The 27,985-nt window shown below is 42.1% G+C and overlaps 1 protein-coding gene across 2 annotated transcripts in view; it reads left to right on the top strand.

The window, feature by feature from the left end:
• Nucleotides 1-27,985, top strand: part of SH3BGR (SH3 domain binding glutamate rich protein) — a 160,199-nt gene that overhangs the window by 51,831 nt on the left and 80,383 nt on the right. Inside the window, exons 4-5 of one of the 2 annotated variants that reach the window (XM_053705918.1) lie at nt 6,666-6,722; nt 23,246-23,326. In XM_053705918.1, the coding sequence (XP_053561893.1) occupies nt 6,666-6,722; nt 23,246-23,326 (138 nt within the window). The remainder of the gene's footprint in view (nt 1-6,665; nt 6,723-23,245; nt 23,327-27,985) is intronic. The other variant, XM_053705919.1, reaches the window with a different exon arrangement.

Below are 27,985 nucleotides of genomic sequence, written 5' to 3'. Positions count from 1 at the left end.
AGAGAGGAATTGTGTGGTATTTCAGTGCTGGACTGACCGTAAAAGGCGGGATCAGACTGATATTGTAAGGCTCGTGGGATACTCCTCTATCAGAACGAACTCGGCCAGTAGTCTTGTTATCCCGGCGTCGAGACGGAAAGATAGGGAATATCCCAGAGCAGAGAATATTAGACAAATGAGGAGGGCAGCAAACACCACAGGCAGGGAAGCACAAGGCAAGCTACGAGAATGGTCAGGCAGGCAGGGATCAGCAACAATAAATCCGTCCAGCAATACAGGGGTTAACCAGGTAGCGTAGTGAGAAAGGCAGAGTTCAGCAACAATGTATCAGTCAGTAATGAAGGGGTTAACCAGGTAGCGTAGTGAGATAGGCAGGGATCAGCAACAATAAATCCATCCAGCAATACAGGGGTTAACCAGGTAGCGTAGTGAGACAGACAGAGTTCAGCAACCATGTATCAGTCAGTAATGAAGGGGTTAACCAGGTAGCATAGTGAGACAGGCAAGGATCAGCAACAATCAATCAGTTCAGCAATTCAGGGGTTAAGCAAGTAACAAAGTGAGACAGGCAGGGATCAGCAACGGTGTATCAGTCCAGCAAACAATCTATCACACCCAGGAGTACACAAATTAGCACCTATACTTGGCAGTGATAGATAATTTACTGACCATTTAAATAACTGAGGATTGGCGCCACAGGACCGGTCAGCATCAGGAGCGTGCGACGATGACGTCAGCGCCGTATGCCTCCAGAGCCGACACAGCCCTAGGCAACTAGCAGTAAGGAGATGCCGCGCCCCTAGCAATGGCTAGAGCAGCGCGGCATGACATAGCCCCCTCCACAAGGGTTCCCTCCGGGAACCAGAGCCGGCTTCATAAGATGAGCAGCATGGAATTTGGAGACCAGATCACAGGCAGGAACCCAGGAACGATCTGCCAGGGAGTAACCCTTCCAATGTACCAGGTACTGCAATTGTCTGCATCTGTATCTGGAGTCCAGGATCTTAGCTACCTCATATTCGGGGTCCCCACATATCAGGAGCGGAGGAGGTGGAGCTCAGGGCTGGGTATATCTATTCTTGATGTAGGGTTTAAGCAGGGAGACGTGGAAGACTGGATGTATACATAGGGTCTTTGGCAACAGGAGACAGTCTTTTCAGGACCTTGTAAGGACCGATATATCTGGGCCCCAATATGCGACAGGGTTGGCGGGCAGATATCCAAACACGTTCACCCACTGGAATGGTTCGTACAGAAGCCCTAAGATGATCAGCAAACTTCTTGTATCTGGAGACAGCAGAACGTAGCTGAGAGCGAATAAGTTGCCAATGAGTGGTGAGTCTAGTGGCGTGTCAGTCTGCGGCAGGAACCCCAGTGGACTGAGTTGAAAGAAGGAACACACGAGGTTTATACCCAGCTGCGGCTTGAAATGGAGAACATCGAAGAGAAGAGTGCCAATGAGTGTTTCTTGCCAGCTCGGCTAGGGGTAGCAACTCAGACCAGTTGGTATGACTAGCGTTGATGAAGGCTCTAAGGTAGGCTTCAAGATCCTGGTTTACTCTCTCAGTTAGTTAGTCTGTGGATGGAAGCCGGAAGACAAGGACACCTCAGTTCCAATCGATTTCCAAAAGGCTTTCCAAAAGGCAGAGATAAAATGTGGACCTCTGTCGGAAACAATGTTCACAGGAATGCCATGAAGTCGTACTACATGCAAGAGAAAAGGAGACGATAATTCTTGAGCAGAAGGTAATTTGGTTAGTGGTATGAAGTGAGACAGTCTGGAGAAGCGGTCTACCACCACCCAGATAACTGTAAAGTGGTTGGAAGAGGGAAGGTCCACAATGAAGTCCATAGTTTTGTGTGGCCAGGGTTGTTTGGGAATGGAAAATGGCTGGAGAATGCCAGGAGGCAAAGAACAGGGAGTTTTGTTAGCCACACAAATCGTGCAGGCCTTCACATAATCCTGAGCATCAGACTTCATAGTAGGCCACCATAAATGTTGGGAAAGACGCTTGAAGGTTTTAGTCGAACCAGGATGTCCTGAAAGCTTGCTATCATGAGCCCAGGCTTTCACAGGGATACGTAGATTCAGAGGTACAAAGAGGATATTGGAGGCCATGGGGGCACCAGGGGGTTTACTGGACTGGGCAAGTTGCAATCTTTGCAGAAGGGTGGTATTGAGTTGAGCAACCACACAGGAGGGGGGTATGATGTGTTCAACAGGAGCTTCTGAGGCATCATTTGAGTGAGGGAACTGACGAGAAAGGGCGTCCGCCTTCTTGTTCTTAGTCCCGGGAAGATAAGAGACCACAAAGTTAAAACGGGAAAAGAACAAGGCCAACCTGGCCTGTTGGGGATTGAGTCAATGAGCAGTCTCTAGGTAAGTCAGATTCTTGTGGTCGGTGAGAATCTGAATAGGATTGGAGGTGCCCTCTAACCAGTGACCGCCATTCCATCAAGGCCATCTTAATGGCTAAGAGTTCACGGTTACCCACATCGTAGTTCCTCCCAGCAGGAGTAAAGCGTTTCGAGAAAAATGCTACAGGGTGTGACTTGGAAGTCAAAGGGTCCCTCTGGGTAAGAACTGCTCCAGCTCCTATCTCAGAGGCATCAACCTCTAGAGTGAACTGTAGGTCAGGATCAGGATGGAGAAGGACAGGAGCTGAACAAAAAGCCTTTTTCAGACAAGAGAAGGCGTTTACGGCCTCAGGGGGCAAATGTTTACAGTCTTTGTTCCATTTTGTCAATTCAGTGAGAGGAGCCACTGTTTTGGAAAAGTTCTTTATAAACTTGCGGTAGTAATTGGAGAATCACAAGAATATCTGCAATGAGTTTAGTAGGATCCATGGCAAAACCCTCCTTCGAGATGACATAACCAAGGAATTGGATTTGCTCCAGATCAAACTCACACTTTTCTAACTTAGCTACTAAAGAATTCTTTCTGAGGCGAAGAAGCACTTCTTTCACGTGCCTGTGATGCTCCTCTAAAGTGGAAGAGAAAACAAGGATATCATCCAGATAAACGATGACCGTGTGGTTAAGGAGATCACGGAAGACATCGTTGACAAATGCTTGGAAGACTGCAGAAGCATTACACAGCCCAAAGGGCATTACATGGTATTCGTAATGCCCAGATCTTGTGTTAAAGGCTGTCTTCCATTAGTGGCCTGGAAAGATGTGAATCAGATTGTATGCCCCACGTAAGTCCAATTTGGTAAAAAAGCGAGCATTCTGGACTGAGTCATACAGTTCAGTGATCAAAGGTATGGGATAGCGATTCTTGATGGTTATTTTATTCAAGGCCCTGTAGTCAATACAGGGTCTAAGCCCGCTATCCTTCTTACTGACAAAAAAGAAGCCAGCCCCAGCAGGAGAGGAGGAAGGGCGAATGAAAACTTTAGCTAGGTTCTCTTGGATGTACTCCTCCATGGATTTGGTTTCAGCCTTGGAGAGTGGATAAGTCCTCCCTTTAGGAAGTGGGGCTCCGGGAAAGAGGTCGATCTTGCAGTCATTTGGACGGTGGGGTGGCAGCATGTTGGCTGCTTTTTCTCGAACACATCCCCAAAGTCTGTGTAAACAGAAGGAAGGTTTGAAGGAGTCTGTATACTGGCTATGGGAATACGGGGCAGAGGAATGACTTTAGCAAGATGGGAGTGGAAACAGGAGGTACCCCAGGAGGCCAGTTGTCCCTCAGTCCAGTCGAACTGTGGATTATGTATCCGAAGCCAAGGAAGACCAAGGATGACAGGCTGTGCTGGGGAATGAATGACCTCAAACTTCAGCTGTTCAGAGTGGAGGACTTCCACAGTCAGGGTCAGGGGTGCTGACTCAAAATGGATCACGCCTGAACCAAGGGGGGTGCCATCCAGGGTGGTTATTTTGAGACAGTGTCTTTTCTGCAGAAGAGGTAAACCAGCTTGCATCATAAAACGATGATCCAGAAAGTTTCCAGCTGCCCCTGAATCAGTGAAAGCCTGAGTGTGGACAGTATTCTGAAGGAAGGTAAGGGTAACAGGTACCAGGATCCAAGAGGAGTGAGGGGATTTTGTTGAGACCATGCTTAGAGGTACCCCAGTGTTATCCCCTAAGCACTGGCTTTTCCCGGCCGAATGTCAGTCTTTCAGTTGGTGGGTGTTAGATCCACAATAAAAACATAGTTTCAGTCTCCTTCTTTTCTGTCTTTCAGACTCTGAAGGTTTAAAGGAGGAGAGATCCATGGGTTCCTCTACTGATGTAACTGGAGTAGCAGAAGGGGTAGCAGTTGCTGACGGAACTGGGCGAACAGGAGGTCGGAAGGGAAGGACCCTCCTAGCTCTGTCTCTCTCTGTTTGTCTCTCCTGAAAGCGAGAGTTCAGATTGATAAAAAGTGCTATGAAATCATCCAAAGAAGAGGGAATGTCACGATAAGTGAGTTAATCTTTGATACATTCATGGAGACCCCTCTTGAAGACTGCCTTGAGTGCACTGCCATCCCAAGTGGTTTTTAGAGCCAAGGTGCGGAACTCAATGGCAAATTGTGCCACGGTTTTACTGCCTTGGCAGAGATCCAGAAGCGATTATTCAGCAGCAGAGGTACGGCCAGAGGTCCCAGACACAGAAGACAAGGCAGAAATGAACTCATCAGCGTCTTGCAGGAGTGTAGCATTCTGTTCCAAAAGGGGAGAGACCCAGGCTAGTGCTTTGTCCTTTAACAAAGAAATGATAAAGGTGACCCTTGACTGATGAGACTGGAAGGTGTGAGGATCATTGCGGAAGTGCAGCCTGCATTGGTTCAGAAAGCCCCTGCAATCAGTAGTACCGTTATACTTGTCCGGCAAGGGTATCCGGGGTATACTTCCAGGAGTGGAGGGAGAGGTTACAGCACTGGGAGTAGGGGCTAGTGGTAAAGCAACAGGAGCAGCATCCCTTGCAGTAACTAGTAAGGCAAGTTGAGCGGTAATAGCCTTTAGCTTGGAATCCATATTCTGCAGCTGCGTGGTATGGGTTCCCAACATCTGTCCCTGCAGATAAACAGCTTGTGCCCCCTCATCTGGCTGCATGGCCCAAGTGTAATGTAAGGCTCGTGGGATACTCCTCTATCAGACCGAACTCGGCCAGTAGTCTTGTTATCCCGGCGTCGAGCCGGAAAGATAGGGAATATCCCAGAGCAGAGAATATTAGACAAATGAGGAGAGCGGCAAACACCACAGGCAGGGAAGCACAAGGCAAACTACGAGAATGGTCAGGCAGCAGGGATCAGCAACAATAAATCAGCCCAGCAATACAGGGGTTAACCAGGTAGCGTAATGAGACAGGCAGAGTTCAGCAACCATGTATCAGTCAGTAATGAAGGGGTTAACCAGGTAGCGTAGTGAGACAGACAAAGATCAGCAACAATCAATCAGTCCAGCAATTCAGGGGTTAACCAAGTAACAATATGAGACAGGTAGGGATCAGCAAACAATCTATCACACCTAGGAGTACACGAAGTAGCACCTATACTTGGGAAGTGATAGATTGTATGCTGCCCATTTAAATAACTGAGGATTGGCACCACAAGACCGGTCGGCATCAGGAGCGTGCGGTGATGAGGGCAGCGCCGTATGCCTCCAGAGCCGATACAGCCCTAGGCAACGAGCAGTAAGGAGACGCCGCGCCCGTAGCAACGGCTAGAGCGGCGTGACAGATATACTACAGGAAATTTCTACTCTGTGAAAAGCCTTACTGGGCTAAAAGAAGCTGCACCCAGCTGGTAAATCGCCGTAGAACAGGTTAACAATGGTATTGAGCCGGTTGTTCGTTCCTGTGAGTGTGCTTCTCTCTGTGTGTATTTAGTCTCCCTATGGGTAAAGGGGAATACAGACTCCTTGCTCAGTGTCCTTAGAGGAATATGGCTACACCTCACTGACTAGGCCCAATGAAGGCTGAAATGATCATCTGGGGTTGCTGTGTTCCTTTTTAAGAGAGGAATTGTCTGGTATTTTGGCGCTGGACTGACCATAAAAGGCGGGATCAGACTGATATACTACAGGAAAGTTCTACTCTTTGAAAAGCATTACTTGGCTGAAAGAAGCTGCACCCAGGTGGTAAATCGCCATATAACAGGCTAACAATGGTATTGAGCTGGTTGTTCGTTCCTGTGAGTGTGCTTCTCTGTGTGTGTGTGTGTGTGTGTGTATATATATATATATATATATATATAATATATATATATATATATATATATATATATATATATATATATATATATATATAGCCAATCAACATTAACAGTGCTGAGGTCATGCATTGCTTTGCTGTGCTTTCATGAGATTTCACTATACTCTCATGAGATTTCATAGTAAACTTCCTTAAACTGAATAGGGAAATAACATGATGCACACTTCCTTTGCAAGTCCTGGGACAAGTATCCTGATTGGCTGCTTAAAGTCCCTTTACAATGGGGTGTGAACACTTAAGACATTTTGGGGTAAATATCTTTCTTTTTTACATAGAGATGTTCAGGAGATATTTTCTAGTCGGCTTTTGACAGCTATGCTGCATCACTTTCAAGTGCTTCAACATTTTTGTATCATGTTTCTTTAATAACTGTATAACTTATAATGATTAGACCAATTTCATCTGAAATAATGAACACAAAGTTTCCCTGTGCAAAAAAAAGTGTTACCTTTATTTGTTTGTTACAGGAAGCAGAAATCTCACCTGACCTCCAAAATGGGGAAGTTCCACAGGAAGAAAATAATGTAATAAATTAAATTTCTTTACTTATAGCCTAACCTGCTTTATTAATGGAGAACTGATTCAACTTTACTAAAAATCATTGGTTTCTTGGTAGAGAACCACTGTTTTCTTTTAACACAGTAACATAGTTGCAATGTTTGAAAACCATGTAATTGATATAAATTCATGTTGTGATAAAGGCCCTATAATTTGTGATATATTGATAACGTTAGATATTATTCTATAATTTATAAAGTGCCACCTCCTGTATAAATTAAGATGTGTATATGAGATGCCTCATATTTGAAATATATATCTATATATATATATATATATATATATATACAGGGAGTGCAGAATTATTAGGCAAATGAGTATTTTGACCACATCATCCTCTTTATGCATGTTGTCTTACTCCAAGCTGTATAGGCTCGAAAGCCTACTACCAATTAAGCATATTAGGTGATGTGCATCTCTGTAATGAGAAGGGGTGTGGTCTAATGACATCAACACCCTATATCAGGTGTGCATAATTATTAGGCAACTTCCTTTCCTTTGGCAAAATGGGTCAAAAGAAGGACTTGACAGGCTCAGAAAAGTAAAAAATAGTGAGATATCTTGCAGAGGGATGCAGCACTCTTAAAATTGCAAAGCTTCTGAAGCGTGATCATCGAACAATCAAGCGTTTCATTCAAAATATTCAACAGGGTCGCAAGAAGCGTGTGGAAAAACCAAGGCGCAAAATAACTGCCCATGAACTGAGAAAAGTCAAGCGTGCAGCTGCCAAGATGCCACTTGCCACCAGTTTGGCCATATTTCAGAGCTGCAACATCACTGGAGTGCCCAAAAGCACAAGGTGTGCAATACTCAGAGACATGGCCAAGGTAAGAAAGGCTGAAAGACGACCACCACTGAACAAGACACACAAGCTGAAACGTCAAGACTGGGCCAAGAAATATCTCAAGACTGATTTTTCTAAGGTTTTATGGACTGATGAAATGAGAGTGAGTCTTGATGGGCCAGATGGATGGGCCCGTGGCTGGATTGGTAAAGGGCAGAGAGCTCCAGTCCGACTCAGACGCCAGCAAGGTGGAGGTGGAGTACTGGTTTGGGCTGGTATCATCAAAGATGAGCTTGTGGGGCCTTTTCGGGTTGAGGATGGAGTCAAGCTCAACTCCCAGTCCTACTGCCAGTTTCTGGAAGACACCTTCTTCAAGCAGTGGTACAGGAAGAAGTCTGCATCCTTCAAGAAAAACATGATTTTCATGCAGGACAATGCTCCATCACACGCGTCCAAGTACTCCACAGCGTGGCTGGCAAGAAAGGGTATAAAAGAAGAAAATCTAATGACATGGCCTCCTTGTTCACCTGATCTGAACCCCATTGAGAACCTGTGGTCCATCATCAAATGTGAGATTTACAAGGAGGGAAAACAGTACACCTCTCTGAACAGTGTCTGGGAGGCTGTGGTTGCTGCTGCACACAATGTTGATGGTGAACAGATCAAAACACTGAGAGAATCCATGGATGGCAGGCTTTTGAGTGTCCTTGCAAAGAAAGGTGGCTATATTGGTCACTGATTTGTTTTTGTTTTGTTTTTGAATGTCAGAAATGTATATTTGTGAATGTTGAGATGTTATATTGGTTTCACTGGTAAAAATAAATAATTGAAATGGGTATATATTTGTTTTTTGTTAAGTTGCCTAATAATTATGCACAGTAATAGTCACCTGCACACACAGATATCCCCCTAAAATAGCTATAAGTAAAAACAAACTAAAAACTACTTCCAAAACTATTCAGCTTTGATATTAATGAGTTTTTTGGGTTCATTGAGAACATGGTTGTTGTTCAATAATAAAATTAATCCTCAAAAATACAACTTGCCTAATAATTCTGCACTCCCTGTATATATATATATATATATAGTATCTCACAAAAGTCAGTACACCCCTCACATTTTTGTAAATATTTTATTATATCTTTTCATGTGACAACACGGAAGAAATGACACTTTGCTGCAATGTACGGTAGTGAGTGTACAGCCTATTACCAGTGTAAATTTGCTGTCCCTTCAAAATAACTCAACACACCCCTAAGTGGAAATGTCCAAATTGGGCCCAAAGTGTCAATATTTTGTTTGGCCACCATTACTTTCCAGCACTGCCTTAACGCTCTTGGGCATGGAGTTCACCAGAGCTTCACAGGTTGCCACTGGAGTCCTTTTCCACTCCTCCATGACGACATCACGGAGCTGGTGGTTGCTAGAGACCTTGCGCTCCCCCACCTGCCATTTGAGGATGCCCCACAGATGCTCAATAGGGTTTAGGGCTGGAGACATGCTTGGCCAGTCCTTCACCTTTACCCTCAGCTTCTTTAGCAAGGCAGTGGTCATCTTGGAGGTGTGTTTGCGGTTGTTATCATGTTGTTCAGTATGTCACAGTATATGTTGGTGTTCATGGTTGCCTCAATGAACTGTAGCTCCCCAGTGCCGACAGCACTCATGCAGGCCCAGACCATGACACTCCCACCACCATGCTCTACTGTAGACAAGACACATTTGTCTTTGTACTACTAACCTGGTTGCCGCCACACACACGTAACACCATCTGAACCATATACGTTTATCTTAGTCTCATCGGACCACAGGACATGGTTCCAGTAATCCATGTCCTTAGTCATAAACTTTTCGGGGGCTTTCTTGGGCATTATCTTTAGAAGAGGCTTTCTTCTGGGACGACAGCCATGCAGACCAATTTGATGCAGTGTGCGGCGTATGGTCTGAGCACTTACAGGCTGACCCCCCAACCCTTCAACCTCTGCAGCAATGCTGGCAGCACTCATACATCTATTTGCCAAAGACAACCTCTGGATATGACACTGAGCATGTGCAATCAACTTCTTTGATCGACCATGGGGAATCCTGTTCTGAGTGGAACCTGTCCTGTGAAACCACTGTATGGTCTTGCCCACTGTGCTGCAGTCTTGACAATCTTCTTATTGCCTAGGCCATCTTTATGTCGAGCAACAATAATTTTTTTCAGATCCTCAGAGAGTTCTTTGCCATGAGGTGCCATGTTGAACTTTTGGACATTTCCACTTAGTGGTGTACTCACTTTTGTTGCCAACGGTTTAGACATTAATGGCTGTGTGTTGAGTTATTTTGAGGGACAGCAAATTTACACTGTTTTACAGGCTGTACACTCACTACTTTACATTGTAGCAAAGTGTCATTTCTTCAGTGTTGTCACATGAAAAGATATAATAAAATATTTACAAAAATGTGAGGGGTTTACTCACTTTTGTGAGATACTGTATATATATATATATATATATATATATATATATGTGTGTATTTTTTCTTATGAGCTAAATTTATTTCAAAGTAAAAACTACTCAAAATCTTCAACTTGTTTTTTTCTTGAACTAGTGTTCATTTTGTTTATTGTTTGTCCTGTTTAGAAAACTGCTTGCCTAATCATGCTGTTACTCATGTGCCCCCACTATTTTCCTTAAAGGGACATACAATCGAACATTTTTTTGCTTTCATGATTCAGATATAGGGGGATATTTATCAAAGCGTCAACTGAAAATACGCTTGAATCCTGCATTGTAATTGTCGGGAGATTGATCCGCCGTAGTTATCAAAGCGTCAAGATTGGCAAATGTTGAAATTTGTGATGTAACATATGATCCCACGATCTCAATCCAACACAGATCAATGCAAGTTGAAAACCCGTGGAATTCAAGCGGAATCGTGTTCATTCGCCCTCCTATTCAACGCTATTTGAAGCTCTCACGAAGTTATCAAAATTTCTACAGTTACACTCGCGTCTTTTCTGACTCAGCGCACCTGGCTTTTAATCCGCCACCCTTCAGGTCGCGGATGCTATAGAATTCAATGGGAGTCTGAAAACACAGAAAGCTTATATTCGATGCGGCAAGAGAATGAAGTATATTACATAATGAAAGTAAATTAGAAACTTTATCTATCTTGTATATCCTTTCTAAATCAAACAATATTATTGCACCATATTTGGTGCACTAGTAGATATAGGGATAAAAATGAAAAATACATTACTACTTATGGATTATGCTACAACTTTGTCTCTCATTACAAATCAAGGGGACAATATTATTTCTACATATTTGGTGCAAAGTTTTGCCCCAAACTTGTCGCACTAATAGATATAGATTAGCGCTGCGGAATCTGTTGGCGCTCTACAAATAACCGATAATAATAATATAGAGATAAAAATGAAATAAATACAAAACATAATATAGATAACTTCCTTTTTATTTGTTTGAAAAAATCTATGTGCACCATGTTTAAGCCATGTAATTTAAGTCCCACTCTCCACTTCGCACCATATTTGACGCAACACTTTTCACACCAATTATGACGCCAACTCCTGAACAACCCACACACTAGTGAATTTTCCCACCACTTTTGAATTGGAATATGCATAATCACATGATTTATGACATCAGCCAATCTGATTCAAATACACATGATAAACTAGCACTAATGAATCACAAACATCTTGATAAAACAGGGAGACAATGCCACAGTTTTCCTGCCATTCCCGCCCCTCCAGACTGACTGGCGCCTCCATAGCAACCATAGTCCCACAAAATCCCAGGACACAGTGGTGACGGTTTTGGGGTGATCCCGGGGGAGCAGCAGCAGTCATGTAAAAGTTCTCGGTCCCCAGATTCCGCACTCCAAAAAGTGGCGTGATTTGTTATTGGCGATCGGAGATACAGCACGTTGAAGTTATGGGTGTAGGGGTGTCCAAAACCCCCAGTTCCCAAAGCAGCTCCCCTCCGGTAATTCCCCCACCTCTTGTCCTTCCTAGGGGCTACTAATCCCCAAAAGAGTGGAGCTCTGGGGCACATCGTGTCACATTTCTGTCTCTTTAAGGGAGGTTTTGCTTTAGCCTCATTTTCAAATCTACTTCCTTTATAAGCAATGAATCCTATAGCTTCATTGCTTGGTATTACCTGGTTGACTCCTTCTATTTCACCTTTTGAACTGATTTTGGCAAATATTTATTGTTTGCTTTTTGACTTGCTGCAATCCTGCTATTGTTCCTGTGACTGACCGCATTATTCCCAGTCCTAACTGCAGCATCGTTTACTACCGCATCTCAACTTACCTGGCATTCCTCCTGAACTCAGTACATCGGAACTTCCTCTGACGTCACGGGCGGCCGCTCCAGCATACTCTCAGCCATTACGCTCACGCCGAGTTTGTACAGCTTGCTACTATCGTACAGAACAGCCTGTAACCTTCTGTGAGTTCACTACCACACTTTCTCTGAACTGAATCTTCTTATATCAGCATTCCTGACCATGTATCTCCTCCGGTATTCCGGTGAGCCTAAAGTCTTATTCATTATCAATTACTGTTTGCTTAACCATATGTTTCTGCCATACTATTTCTGTTTCACAAATGAGTACAGGGGAGTAAGGGTTAACATTAAGCATATATTAACCTATCTCCTAACTCTAAACATAAAAATTCTAATATTTATTACCATTGTTCTGCAGGATAACAATGGTAATATATTAAAGAGACATACACCTTATTTTGCAACAGAAACATATTTAAGCATTTCATATGATAAATGTTCAGTTTGTTATAGCAACTTCAAATTAACTGTTTGGGCTGTTACAGAAATACCAAGCCAACGACAAAACACCATAGAGATGGATCCTATGGAACTTTCAAATTATGTTGCAACATTAGATCAAAAGGTAGATCAGTTAAATGTTGGTCTGAGGGAACTGCAGGTAGAGAATCAGGCACTCAGAAAGATTATACAAGATAGTATTAAACCTATGCACTCCCAGACAGAAATGATTGTTGAACCACCTGTAAGTCCGCCAGAAAAATTTTCTGGAGACCGAAAACAATTTAGGCAGTTTTTGAATTCATGTATTTTGTTTATCACATTGAAACCTAAAACTTTTAGTACTGATAAAATAAAGGTATTAACTGTCATTTCCTACCTCAGAGGAGAGCCCAGGGCATGGGCAGATACCCTCTTTGAACAAAATGACCCAATACTTAACTCTATTGATGATTTCTTTAAAGCCCTTTCCTCCTTATATGAGGATCCTCACAAGCAACTAACAGCCGATAATAAGTTAAGGTCACTCAGACAGCAAAAGAGGGCAGTTGAAGATTACATTTCAGAATTCAAAATTTGGCAGCAAGATTCAGGTTGGAACCAGATTTCCCTAATTCAGGATTGGTTTATCAGAGTCAATTAAAGACGAATTTGCAAGAATAGATTTACCCGGAGATCTAGAACAATTAATGCAGCTGTCAATTAAGATTGACCACAGACTCAGGGAAAGAAAGTTAGAAAAATCTTCCCATGACACACATGCAAAACCTATAGACACTAGACTTACAATACACACTCAACGATCAGCTGAAGAACCTATGGATATCGGAGTAATCAGAGGTCCCTTGTCCCCAGAAGAAAAACTAAGACGTAGGACAAATCATCTATGCCTCTATTGTGGTTCTAAAGAACATGAGATCACAACTTGCCCATCCCTGAGGAAACAAAAGAAGGGTAAGCCAGATATACCAAATTCTGCAACATTGCTTCTCAACACAGAATTAACTAACTGTTTACTCCCTATTTCATTGCAGTGGGATCACCATTTCTTCCACTCTAAAGCAGTCGTAGATTCCGGAGCCTACTCCTGTTACATTGACACTGACTTTGTAAAATCAAATAAAATCCCCCTTATTGCAAAAAATAAACCTGTAATGGTGCGTCTTATTGATGGTAAACAGTTAGATACAGGACCTATAACTCATCAAACGATTCCAATTCTGGTATCCACCCACACATCACACAGGGAATATATTACATTTGATGTGTTACATTCTCCTATTTTCCCTATTGTGTTAGGGTTACATTGGTTACAAATACATCAACTCACAATAGAATGGACAACTAGTAAATTTGATTTTAACTCAGAATATTGCAAGTCAACATGCAATCCTCAAATACCACTATTAGCAGTAACAGAATCAAAACTGCCCATAGAGTATCAAGACCTCAGACATGTTTTCAGTAAAATAGAGGCAGAAAATTTGCCTCCCCATCGTCCATATGACTGTCCCATAGATTTGATCCCAGGTTCTGATATACCATATGGACATATCTTTCCACTTTCTGAACCAGAACTATTGAATCTAAAATCTTATATAAATGACAACTTAAGAAAAGGCTTTATAAGACCTTCAACCTCTCCGGCGGGAGCAGGTATATTTTTTGTCAGAAATAAAGATCATAGATTACGCCCAATAGTAGATTACAGGGAATTAAATAAAAGAACACTCAAAGATCGATACCCTCTACCCTTGATCCCAGAGCTTATTGAGAGGCTTAAAGGCGCAACCATCTTTACAAAGCTCGAATTAAGAGGCGCCTATAACCTCATCCGAATAAGACCAGGTGATGAGTGGTTAACCGCATTTAGAACAAGGTATGGTCTGTATGAATATACAGTCATGCCTTTCGGGCTGTGTAATGCCCAGCCACATTTCAGAGATTTATAAATGACATTTTCAGGGACTTATTAGACACATCCATGGTAATATATTTAGATGATATTCTAATATATTCATCTAATTATCAGGATCATGTTAATCATGTCCGTGCAGTTCTACACAGATTACAAGCACACAGTCTTTACGCCAAACTTGAGAAATGTATTTTTCATACACAAAATATTACATTTTTGGGCTATAATATAACACCTGGTGGCATATCAATGGAAACGAATAAAATTCAGGTTATCCTTGACTGGCCTAGACCAAGGAATAAACGTGACATTCAAAAGTTCCTTGGTTTTTCTAACTTTTACCGCAAATTTATTACAAATTTTGCTGGTATAACAAAACCCTTGACAAATCTTACCAAGTCTAAAACCCCTTTTAATTGGACTCCATAAATTGAACAAGTTTTTCAGTTCCTAAAAACAAGTTTTACTACAGCACCAATTCTTAAATACCCAGACCCCAATCTCCAATATATTTTGGAAGTCGACGCATCCCAATATGCTATTGGTGCCATACTTTCCCAAAGAACTTGTCCTCAAGAACCTATGCACCCAATAGCTTTCTACTCACGGGTTTTAACATCTTCTGAACTCAATTATCACATGGGTGAGAAGGAACTACTTGCTATGAAAGCAGCTTTGGAGCATTGGAGGCATCTCCTTGAGGGTACAACAATTCCAATTCAGATCTTTACTGATCATAGGAATTTACAATACCTGAAAACCCACAGAACTCTCACTTCTAGACAAGTCAGATGGAGTCTGTTCTTCTCTAGGTTCTCTTATATCATTACGTACAGACCTGCCTCTAAAAATTCCAAAGCAGACATTTTATCAAGGTTACCTGAGAAACCCATCGACTCTAAGCACCAAGGCACGGTTATTCCTGCCAACAGTTTTCAGAATTCCCTTGGAATTCTTTATGAACTAAACAGAAACTTCCAAAAGGAACAATTTCTGGATAACACTTTTCCTAAGGATAAGTTAATTAAGCATAATGATGGTTTATATTATTATTCCAATAAACTTTATGTACCTCCTACTCTGAGGACTTCATTACTAAACAGTTTGCATGACAACAAACTTTCTGGACACCCAGGAATTCATAGAACCATTGAATTGGTTAAAAGATCGTATTGGTGGCCTAAGATGCAAAAGGACATTAGAAGCTACATACAAAGTTGTGAGATTTGCACTATCTCTAAATTAGAGAAACAAAAACCAATTGGCTACTTACTCTCTCTACCGGTTCCAGAAAAACCATGGACACACATAGCTACTGATTTCATCATAGAATTACCAAACTCTGATAACAATAAAACAATTATGGTGGTAGTTGACTTATTCACCAAGATGTCCCATTTTATCCCTTACCATAAACTACCTACATCTTTAGAAACCGCCAATTTACTTATTCAACATGTTGTGAAGCTGCATGGACTACCACTCTCTATAACTACGGATAGGGGATCACAATTTACTTCTCGACTTTGGAAGGAATTATGCAATGCATTGCAAATTGAAAGGCGGTTAAGTACAGCCTATCATCCCCAGAGCAACGGGCAATGTGAAAGAACCAATCAATGGTTAGAAGAGTACCTAAGGTGTTATGTAACACAACATCAGGATGACTGGTCCTCCCTACATCCATTAGCCGAGTTTGCACACAATAACTCCTATCACACCTCCATACAAACGACACCTTTCTTTGCCAATTATGGATTTCACCCCACTTTCCATCTCAATACCCAAATAGACAGTACTTGTCCAGTTGTGACTGACACCACCAACACGATAGCAGAAACGTTTACCATTCTTTCTGATAATATCAAGTCAGCTCAAACTAGACAACAAAATTATTATAATTTACGGAGAAGGCCATCCCCTAATTATGCTCTTGGTGATCTTGTATGGTTATCGACAAAACATTTACGTTTAACAACTCCAACTAGGAAATTGAATAAGTTTTATATTGGACCTTTTTCCATCATTAAAATAGTAAGTAGTAATGCTGTCACTCTTGATTTACCCACCGAATATAAGATTCACCCAACCTTTCATGTGAGTTTATTGAAGCCTTACATTGCCCTAAGAGGGGCTGCAACACATCCTGCTCGTCAACCACCGCTTGTACCTGACACAGAATTTGAAGTACAAAGTATCCTTGATTCAAGGATCGTTTCAGGAAGACTACAATATTTAATCCGTTGGAAGGGCTACTCTTCGGAAGACGATTCCTGGGAACCTTCCGCTAATTTGTCGGCTCCCCGTTTGGTCTCCCTCTTCCATAGACGAAATCCGGATCGTCCACGTCCTTGAACCACGGAGTGGTTCATTTTGGGGGGCCCTCTGTCACAGTTCTGTCTCTTTAAGGGAGGTTTTGCTTTAGCCTCATTTTCAAATCTAATTCCTTTAGCTTCATTGCTTGGTATTACCTGGTTGACTCCTATCAATACTCAGCCTTCTATTTCACCTTTTGAACCGATTTTGGCAAATATTTATTGTTTGCTTTTTGACTTGCTGCAATCCTGCTATTGTTCCTGTGACTGACCGCATTATTCCCAGTCCTAACTGCAGCATCGTTTACTACCGCATCTCAACTTACCTGGCATTCCTCCTGAACTCAGTACATCGGAACTTCCTCTGACGTCACGGGCGGCCGCTCCAGCATACTCTCAGCCATCACGCTCACGCCGAGTTTGTACAGCTTGCTACTATCGTACAGAACAGCCTGTAACCTTCTGTGAGTTCACGACCACACTTTCTCTGAACTGAATCTTCTTATATCAGCATTCCTTACTGTGTATCTCCTCCGGTATTCCGGTGAGCCTAAAGTCTTATTCATTATCAATTACTGTTTGCTTAACCATATGTTTCTGCCATACTATTTCTGTTTCACAAATGAGTACAGGGGAGTAAGGGTTAACATTAAGCATATATTAACCTATCTCCTAACTCTAAACATAAAAATTCTAATATTTATTACCATTGTTCTGCAGGATAACAATGGTAATATATTAAAGAGACATACACCTTATTTTGCAACAGAAACATATTTAAGCATTTCATATGATAAATGTTCAGTTTGTTATAGCAACTTCAAATTAACTGTTTGGGCTGTTACACATGGTTGCTGGAGCGACCAGGGGTAAAGTTAGCGGGTGTCTTGCTGTCCTGTGGCCGACCGGGAGTTCCAGGAGCCCGGACAGCCTGAGAGGGGTTAGGCGGGTGTCCGTGGTTCGGCGGCCAGCCTAGGAGGGTTTTTCTGGTCATACACCAGCTTTTCACAAGACAAGCAAACCAAAGCTTCCAAGGATTGTGGTTGCTCTGAGGAGCCCAAAACCACTGAGAAACAACAGGGGTTAAATTATAGGGGGTAGGGGTTTAACCATTGCAGCCTGGTATGTGTAAATATAATGGTGAAAGACAGCACCTTTTTTCTGTCTTGGGCACAGGAAAGGGTTAGCCAGACCCCAATGTGAATCCAAAAGAAGTAGTTTTCCAGCCTCCAGTTAGATTTTAAAAGACCTTTATTGATTCTTTACAGTTCTTCTAGCCTGGTATGTGTGACATCTCTCCCCCTCCAGTTCGGCAGGCCTGGCTAGATCCACATACGGGTCGGCCTGGAGATGTCCGAGGAATTTATGCCACTTCAGTCCACCGGGAAAGTCCATCAGCATTCCCATTGCTTTTTCCCGGTCGGTACTGAATGTCAAAGTTAAATGGGTTCAGGGCTAGGCTCCACCTCAACAGTCTCCCGTTGTCCCCGGAAACTTGGTTGAGCCATACAAGGGGATTATGGTCTGTGAGGACGGTGAAGGGTCTTCCATATAGGTAGGGCTACAACTTCTTCAAAGCCCATACCAGTGCCAGACACTCTTTCTCGACTGCCGCGTAGCCTACTTCCCAGGGTAGCAGTTTTCGACTGAGGTAGGCAACGGGGTGGTCCTTTCCTTCCTCGTCTGCCTGACTTAGTATGGCCCCCAACCCGAACATGGAGGCATCTGTATGGACAGAAAAGCGTTTGGCTGGGTTAGGAGCGGCCAGTACTGGAGCAGAGATTAAGGCAGACTTAAGACTCTGGAAGGCTTGTTCACAATCGGGGGACCACAGGACCTGTCGGGGAAGTCGTTTACGGGTCAGGTCAGTCAGGCATTTGGCGAGGGTGCTGTAATTGGGGACAAAACTCCGGTAGTAGCCTGCAGTACCCAGAAAGGCAAGGACTTGGGTTTTGGTCCTGAGGGTGGGCCTGTTAGCCACTGCCTCAAATTTGGCTGGTTCGGGTCGCTGCTTACCACAGCCAACTCGGTGGCCCAAGTATTGAACCTCCGAGCGCCCAATGGTACACTTATCTGGCTTCAGAGTTAGTCCGGCAGCTCGAAGACGATCTAAGACGATCCCTAGGTGGACCAGATGGTCCTCCCAGTTCTTGCTATAGATAGCGATTTCATCCAGGTATGGACAGGCATAGTCCTGAAGGCCATCTAACAGGCGGTCTACCATTCTTTGGAAAGTGGCTGGGGCGTTCTTTATTCCAAACGGCATGACTTTAAACTGGTATAAGCTGAAGGGAGTGATGAAGGCAGACTTGAGAATAGACTCAGGTTCGAGGGGAATTTGCTAATAACCCTTGCATAGGTCGAAGGGGGTCAGGAAGTTTCCCAGGGTGATTTGATCTAACAGGTATGGGATAGGCGTCAGTGGTGGTTCTGTCATTGAGTCTACGGTAGTCAACGCAGAACCGGGTAGGGGGTGTCGGCAAGTTCAGGTTTAGTGGGGACGGTCAGTCGGGGTAAGGTAGGAGTCGGGGCAGTAGGTCTTACCTGGGTCCCCGGAATTGGTGAGGTGGCTTGGCATCTGGCCTGCTGGCGGGTAGTCACAGGGCAGGTGTCCAGAGAGGTATTCCCCAAAAAGGCAGAGACGAGGTGGCCGAGGTCGTTTCCCAACAGGACCTCGGCAGGGATGTTTTGCATAACCTCCACTTCTACATTGCAGGCATCGGTTTTCCAGTTTAAATGGATCCAGGCTGTAGGAACCCTCAAAACAGCACCTCCCGCTAACCCTACATTGAGGGTCTGTCCAGTGCAGCCAGAGGGGGGAACGAGGTGAGGCAGAATCAAAGAGATGGTGGCCCCCCGTATCTCTCATTCCTTGAGCCGCCTGCCCGTTGACCCAGACATCTTGCCAATGTTGGTGTCGGTTGTCTTGGCCCATTGAACTGACGTGGTGCAAGACACCCACTTCTTCTCCTGTCCACTCAGCATAGGGATCGGAGCTCGCTGTATGCGCACAATGGGCAGCGGCCTGGTAGGTGCTGGCTTGAGGAGTCCCCCACAGAGTTGGTGCAGGGTTCCTTGGTGGCTGGGGGGTTTCTTTGTCTTGTTGGGCAGTTCCGTACCACATGGCCGGGGTGTCCACACCCATAACACCCCCGGGAATTGCTGCCTCTAGCCGGGTACACAGGGGGCTGCCTAAAAACTGTTGGTGGTCGCGATGGGGCTGGAGTGGAGCGAGTTGCTGACCGGAGGTCTGTGGCCACCTGGCGCCGGGCATCCACATACTGATCGGCCAGGGTGGCGGTTTGGTCAGCTTTTCTGGGTCCCTTGTCCTTTACCCAGTCCCTTATCTCTTCTGGGGTGTGGTTGTAGAACTGCTCCAGAAGGAGGAGTTGAACAGCTCCATCTAGGGTGGTGATGTGGTACCCAGAAACCCAGGAGTTCAAGGACCGAGCTAAGCGGTGGGCAAAATCGGTATACGGCTGCTCCTCTTGTCTTTGTAGCCCCCAGAATCTTAGCCGGTGAGCCTCCGGTGTGAGTCCATACCGGGCAAGGATACGCTCCTTCACCCGGTCATAGTTGTCTTGGTCCTTGGAAGGGACAGTGTGGAAAGCCTCCAGGGCCCTACCGGACAGTTTCCCAATGAGAATAGTAACCCTGTCGGCATCAGTGACCCCATGCATCCGGCACTGGGTCTCAAACAGCTGTAGATAGCTGTCAATATCCTCGCTCTCATCATCCTGGAATGTTCGGAAAGCACCGTGAGGTAGTTTCGTGGGCCGTGATGGGGAGTCCAGGGGATCCAGCATGAACCTCCCCATAGACTTCTGAATCTCCAACATATGTACCTTGGTGGCGTCAGTCACTATCCGAGTAATGATCTCTTCGGGGAGGTTAGGTCCATAGAGAGACAGTTGCCACTGTACCTGCTGCTGCATGTCAGACACTGTAGTCCCTTGAGTGGAGGCTGTACTTGGTCGTCCTCCACTTTGGTCGCAGTCCAACCCACCAGCCTGTTCGCTAGCCCAATAATCCTCCATCAGTTTGGCTACGAGTACTGCCCTCTAGCCTGCAGCAACATTCTCAATTCTTCCTTCCAGAGCCCATGGTACTGCTCCATCCGGAAAGATCTTCAGTTGGTGGTTTGTACGTTCCAGGTAGACGGAAGCATCCCACCACTGCCAACCAATGTGACGGACCCCCGGCTACCCCATGTAGCTGGGTAGCTCCGCCAAATGGGTCCTTCCGCTTTCTGGAACAAGCTGCTATGTAGCCCAGGAAAGTTATTCCTATGTAGCCCAGGAAAGTGATTATAGCAGGAGCCCACCTAAATGACTAGACAGACTAGCATTCAGGTGAAAAAAGAACTTCCTTTATTGGGACAAACACACATCTTTTATACACACACACATCTTGATAAAACAGGGAGACAATGCCACAGTTTTCCTGCCATTCCCGCCCCTCCAGACTGAGCGGCGCCTCCATAGCGACCATAGTCCCACAGAATCCCAGGACACAGTGGTGACAGTTTTGGGGTGATCATTTGAAAGCTCTCGGTCCCCAGATGCCGCAGTCCAAAAAACAGCATGATTCGTTATTGGGGTCCGGAGATACAGCCCGTTGAAGTTATGGGGGTAGGGGTGTCCAAAACCCCCAGTTCCCAAAGCAGCTCCCCTCCGGTAATTCCCCCACCTCTTGTCCTCCCTAGTGGCTACTAATCCTCAAAAGAGCAGAGCTCTGGGGCACATGGTTGCTGGAGTGACCAGGGGTAAAGTTAGCGGTTGTCCTGCTGTCCTGTGGCTGACCGGGAGTTCTAGGAGCCCGGACAGCCTGAGAGGGGTTAGGTGGGTGTCTGAGGAGCCCAAAACCACTGAGAAACAACAGGAGTGAGGTTAAAAAGCAGGCTAAAAGTGAAAAGGTGAGTCATTGTGAACCTCATTTACATATCTTACCCAGATTCCTTTGCTGCATTGGAAACAGTGTAGTCAGAGAGTTTCTGGGTTTAAAGCAAGTCTTCTGACTTGTTTAGATTTGTAAATGGTTTACACAATGAGTAATTTTCTCTATATTTTGTATTTAGTGGAGGATTTTAAACTCACTTTTTGCCTCCCCATAATTTTAATTGTTGTTGAATTTCCCCCAGAAATGAACTTTACCAAGCAGTGATTTAACCTACTCCCAGCTAATGAGTGGCAATAACCACGAAACAGCTGTCCTGGGATTGGTCTAAATCACTGTACTAACCCTAGCTAAGCATTAAAGCTGTGTAATGCAGCAGTGCTATGGCATAAAGGGAAGTCTGTCTTAAAAAGCAGGCTAAAAGTAAAAAGGTGAGTCATTGTGAACCTCATTTGCATATCTTACCCAGATTCCTTTGCTGCATTGGAAACAGTGTAGTCAGAGAGTTTCTGGGTTTAAAGCAAGTCTTCTGACTTGTTTAGATTTGTAAATGGTTTACACAATGAGTTATTTTCTCTATATTTTGTATTTAGTGGAGGATTTTAAACTAACTTTTCGCCTCCCAATAATTTTAATTGTAGTTATATATATATATATATATATATATATATATATATGTGTGTGTGTGTGTATACATACTAAAATATGTATGTCCAATCTTTAAAAGAATTCTAATAATTCACTCTCCACTTTGCACCAAATATGTCGCTACTTGCTATATTCGCAATTAGTACTGCTCAGAAAAAGAATACATTTACACTATATACAATAATGTGCTAAAGAGAAATGTGCTTGTTCGTGGACAGTAATGAAATGGTATAAATAAAGTTGGGGAAAACCCGAATAACCACAAAGTTAACACCAGTCCAATGCTCTTCATACCGTACTTGACGTGCGTGTTTTTGACAGCTTTTTTGATAAATAAGGAGATCGTATTCAGATCCGCGGCCGCAGTGTTTGCCGATGTTTGGCGAGTGTATTGACGCCCGCGAATGCAACATAGTTGACGCTTTGATAAATATCCCCAATAGAATACAATTTTTTTTTTAAAGTTTCCAAGTGACTTCTATTATCAAATTTGTTTCATCCTCTTGTTATTTTTTGTTGAAGAGAATTCTAGATAGGTATCAAGCACATGTATGGAGCACTACATGACAGGAAATAATGTTGCCATCTACTGCTCTTGCTAATGTAAAACATTGTTGCAAAAAATACTGCCATATAGTACTGCAGACACGTGCACATTCCTGAAGTTACCTTCCTGCTTTTCAACAAGGGATAACAAGAAAATGAGTCATGAAAGAACAATTGTGGGTTTTATGTCCCTTTAACTTCTTTTAGAAATGTTAAACCTTCTACCTATATTGTAAAAGTTCCATTGTTACAGTATTCCCAGAACCCTAACCACAACCCAACAACCACTCTAACTCTATATGATTATTTAGCTACACACAAATAGGGATTTAGATACAGTCACAAAAATGAAGCTACCAAAGGGCAGTCACAAAAACACATCTTAGTGATTAATAGAAGTGGTAATTTATACATTTTTTGGGACTACTCCCTTACTCTAACCTTTGTTGAATTTGTTCCAATGTTCATCCAATATACATAAGTATACATTAACTTTGTGCTAATAATGACTTGTGGCTATTTGTAGTGTTTATGTTGTTTATGGAAAAGAATGTGGGTTTTATCAGTGTTTCCCATTAATTTATTAGGTCAGTTCACCATCTGCTGAGGAAAAGGAACCAGCCAGTGAAAACCCAGAAAATGTGACAAATGCAACTGAAGAGAAACAGGTAAAAGAGCAGTTAATTAGAAAACAGTGGCCGTGATTACAAGTAGAGTTAAAAAATGTTAGCGCTATTGTGTGTTAACATCACTCAAGTACATTCAATACCACTTCTGTTTTTGAACTCATATTGAAAGTAATTTTTTTATCCCTCAAGCAATAGTCTTGTGCGTGCCAAGATTTTATAATGAATAGTGAGGGGCACATTAATTCCCTCACATGGTAGACTTCTTTGTGGGCGTGCAATAAAATTCAATCTGGATAACTCGAGCGCTAAGCCAATGGAGCTCAAAAAATCTGCTCAAGTAGTGGAGTACTTCCTTTAGTTCTGTGCTATACTATTTCAACACAAACACACACATATATACATATATATATATATATATATATATATAGATAGATAGATAGATAGATAGATACACACTTACACACACACACGCACACACACACACATATATATATATATATATATATATATATATATATATATTTATTTTATTTATTTATAAAATATTTTACCAGGAAGAATACATTGAGATTTCTCTCGTTTTCAAGTATGTCCTGGGTATATATATATATATATATATATATATATACAACTTCAATAGGTAAGTCCAGCACCTTTCTTTATGCTATTATTTCAGCATTTTTTCAGCATATTTCCTGTCTTTGATGGGGTTAATGGTCTCTCCCACGTAGCCCCACCCACATGGACATTTAAGGATATATACCACATAGTCTGTGTTACATGTGTACGGGCCTTTAATTTCACGTTTTTTATTATCATTTATCTGTGCTATGTATTTTCCCTTGATCATGGAGTTACACTGTGCGCAGTTAAGGCAGGGGTATGACCCTCTGATAGCTGTTGTGAGGTAGTTTATAGTATCTTTCTTATTTGTCCCCACATCAGATTTCACCACTAGGTCTCTAATGTTTTTGACCCTCTTATAGGAATTAATTGGTGGTTTACAGAACTCCTCAATATGTGGATTGGTTTTATTCAGTATATACCAATGTTTTTTAACAATTTTTGTGATGTCACTGCTGAATTGGTTATATACTGAAGAAAAAATAAATTGTTTTTTGTCAATCTGGTTTTTATTTTTGCTTTCTGTGACTATTGGATCCAGAGTCTCTCTAATTTTAGATTTAACTATTTGTTCACTGGTGGTTATAACTGTTTGTTGGTAGCCTCTATCTGTAAATTTTTTACCCATTTGTTTCAGTCTTACTTCTTGTAGATCTTTCTCTTTTACATTGCACATAGTTCTAAAGAACTGGCTCTTAGGGATAGCATTAAATACCCTATCTGGGTGGTAACTGTCAAAATGAAGTAGTGTGTTGCGGTCAGTTGGTTTACAGTATAAATCTGTTACTAGAAGGTCACCTTTTTTATATACCAAGGTGTCAAGATAACTCACTTTCACTTGTGAGTGACTAATAGTAAATTGTAGGCTTGTAATGCAGTTGTTTAGTTCCTCCACAAAGTTCTCTAGGGTCTCCAATGTACCCCCCCATACGCCAAATATATCATCTATATAGCGTAGCCATACTTTACAATGACTTTGATATTTATTGTTAAGATAAAAATATCTGTTTTCGAATTGGCTTACAAATATATTGGCGTATGAGGGGGCTACATTGGAGCCCATAGCTGTTCCCTTTTTTTTTATATATAATACGTGTCTTGGAACAAAAAATAGTTAAGGTGTAGTATAATATTCAGCATTTCTTCTATAAAGTCACATTGTATATTAGTATACACCTGATCCTTTTTAATGAGATCCAATACTGATTGTACTCTTGATTCATGTGGGATTGAAGTATATAAACTCACTATATCTAGTGAGAATAATATATAGTTTTCACTTACTATCACCTTGTCTATTTTGGTTAAAAAATCCCCTGTGTCTTTTAAAAAGGATTTCTGACTTGCCGCTATGGGATTCAGGATTTTGTCTAGGAAAATTGCTATGTTTGCAAAGACTGATTCTGTACTCGCCACTATGGGTCTACCCGGTGGCTCCTTCAGGTTTTTATGGACTTTTGGGGTAGTATAGAATACAGGTGTGATAGGATCTTTCATTGTTAGAAATATGGCTAGGTCTTTGGTAATAACTTTATTGGCCAAAGCTTTATCAATTACTGCCACTATTTCTTTTTTAATATCCGGTAAAGGATCATGATCTAATATTAAGTAAACGCCACCATCTGATAGTTGGGCTAAAATTTCCTGTATATAATACTCTCTATCTAACACTACTACCGCTCCGCCCTTGTCAACATTTTTAATCTCAATTAAGTTGTTTTTAGACAGATCTTTCAGGGCTTTACGTTCTGCTGCAGTAACATTAGAACTTATTCCATGTTTAGATGTTGTATACAATTTATGAATGTCATCTTGAACTAACTTGATGTATGTTTCTACCCCAGAGTTAGAAGTACTGGGTACAAATTTAGACTTATTTGTCAGTGCTAAAGGTTTAATATCAAATGTCCCTCTTTCATCTAATGCATTATTAGGTCCTTTACCATTATTAATATCTAATATATTACCAAAATGTGCTTTTAATCTTAAATTTCTAAAAAGGCGATACAGATCTTTCTCTATGGTAAATTGATTTGCATATACAGTTGGACAAAATGATAACCCTTTATTTAGAACACTTAGTTCATCTTTAGTGAGTTCATATTTGGAAATATTTATGACTAATGTCTCTGCCAAGGCTGACATATTACACTGATTAATATCACTGTGTGCTGTATCATCTGTTATACTTTATGTTGTATTTTGTACATTACCATCTTCATCACTCCCGACAGTTTGTAGTGATACACAGAAAGTCCCATTCACTTCTTGTGGCCCCTTGGAAACCGCCTGTTCCTTAGCCTGTTGGATTGTCAGGGATAAGTGCCTCTGGCACTTGTGTTTCCGTCCTCCCCTCCAGTATCGGCCTCTGTTCCCATATATAAAAAATCCTCTGATGAGGATGAATCACTATTCACTGCCGTTGTTTTCTCCATAGCGTGTGTCATTCCTCGCCATGTTCCGCGTCCTCTTCCTGGCCGCCTCCTTCCGACGTCATAGGCCTCTCCCTCATTGGTCCAGCGGTACACGTGATTTGCTTTGTAATCCTCGTCGTCCCGGTTGAATTTGTTTCTCTTGATATCTTTTAACTCCTTCTGGTAGTCATCAAGGATTTTATCTATCTCTATCTTTGTTTTAGCCAAATCATCAGCAGAAAAATGAGTATTTACTTTATTTTCACTTTCAGATATCACTGCTTTTTGTATCTCAATTTTTTCCTGCAAGCATTCCACTGTCCAAACAATAATGTCGAATGAACATTTGTTCAGAATGCATTCGAACCTTTTTTTATACTTGTCATTGTTGGTCATAATTGTCGGTCTCAACTTTATTCTTAGACCCCTTGGGATTCGTCTCACACGGAAATATTCCGCCACGGTGACACTATGCAATTCATATGACAAAAGCTTTTTTCTCGCCTTTTCCCAAACTTTAACGATGTTAGCATTTGATATACCTTTTAGGAAATCTCTTGGACCCCTTGCCAGAGCTGTGATTCTTGAGGCATCTAAGTCCGAATATGAAAAAACATCCGTAGCTTCATCTGTTACCTCCATTTTATCCTCAGGTGCACGTAACTTGTAGCAGGAAAGTATAGACACAACTTCAATAGGTAAGTCCAGCACCTTTCTTTATTCTATTATTTCAGCATTTTTTCAGCATATTTCAGCATACTTTTCATTGTTAGAGTAGTGCACGTATGCTAAGTGGGGTCTGCCAGCCCACATATATAAATATAGTGAAACAAATAGTGTCAGCACTTATTGATAAAAAATATCCATTCTTTATTGAGGTAACAAAGTTAAAAACAGCGACGTTTCGAGTCAACACAGACCCTTAATCATGCTATGGATTATGGGAAATCACCTTCTTATATAGCACCTGTGTATTGATTAGCTTGATTTGTCTAAACACATTCTAGTTTCCATTTTGGATTTTTGACCCCTAACGGGTCAGAATGTTCAGCAGTAATCTTTGTACTTAAATCACAGCTTTTTTATATATAATCAATATTTCTATCTAGTGATTTTAACCCAAGACTATATTTCAACAAATATTATTAAAAACATTTATATAGATAGATAGATAGATAGATACACACACATATATAGTATATATATATATATATACACAATTTCACTTTTGACCCCTTCTCAATCCTGCCCCTTATCATATGTTGTACCATTTAATTCTGCCACAAAACCTTTTTTCATCAATAGACCTTTGTTTCCTAAGTATTAATTTTAAACATAACTTAAAGGAACATAAAACCCAAATTTTTTCTTTTATGATTCAGATAGAGCATACAATTATAAACATCTTTCCAGTTTGCTTCTGTAATCAAATTTTCTTCGTTTTCTTGTTATTCTTTGTTGAAAAGCTGGGATGTAAGCTCTTGAGGTGCATGTATCCACAACACTATATGGCAGCAGCTTTGCAACAATGTTATACATTAGCAGGAGCACTAGATGGCAGCACTATTTCCTGTCATGTAGTGCTTCAGGCATGTGCACGCTACCTACCTAGGTATCCCTTCAACAAAGCATAACATGAGAATGAAACAAATTTGATAAT

Source organism: Bombina bombina, chromosome 3 (genome assembly GCF_027579735.1).
Source record: "Bombina bombina isolate aBomBom1 chromosome 3, aBomBom1.pri, whole genome shotgun sequence".
Taxonomy (NCBI): domain Eukaryota; kingdom Metazoa; phylum Chordata; class Amphibia; order Anura; family Bombinatoridae; genus Bombina; species Bombina bombina.
This window is presented reverse-complemented; position numbering and strand designations above follow the sequence as displayed.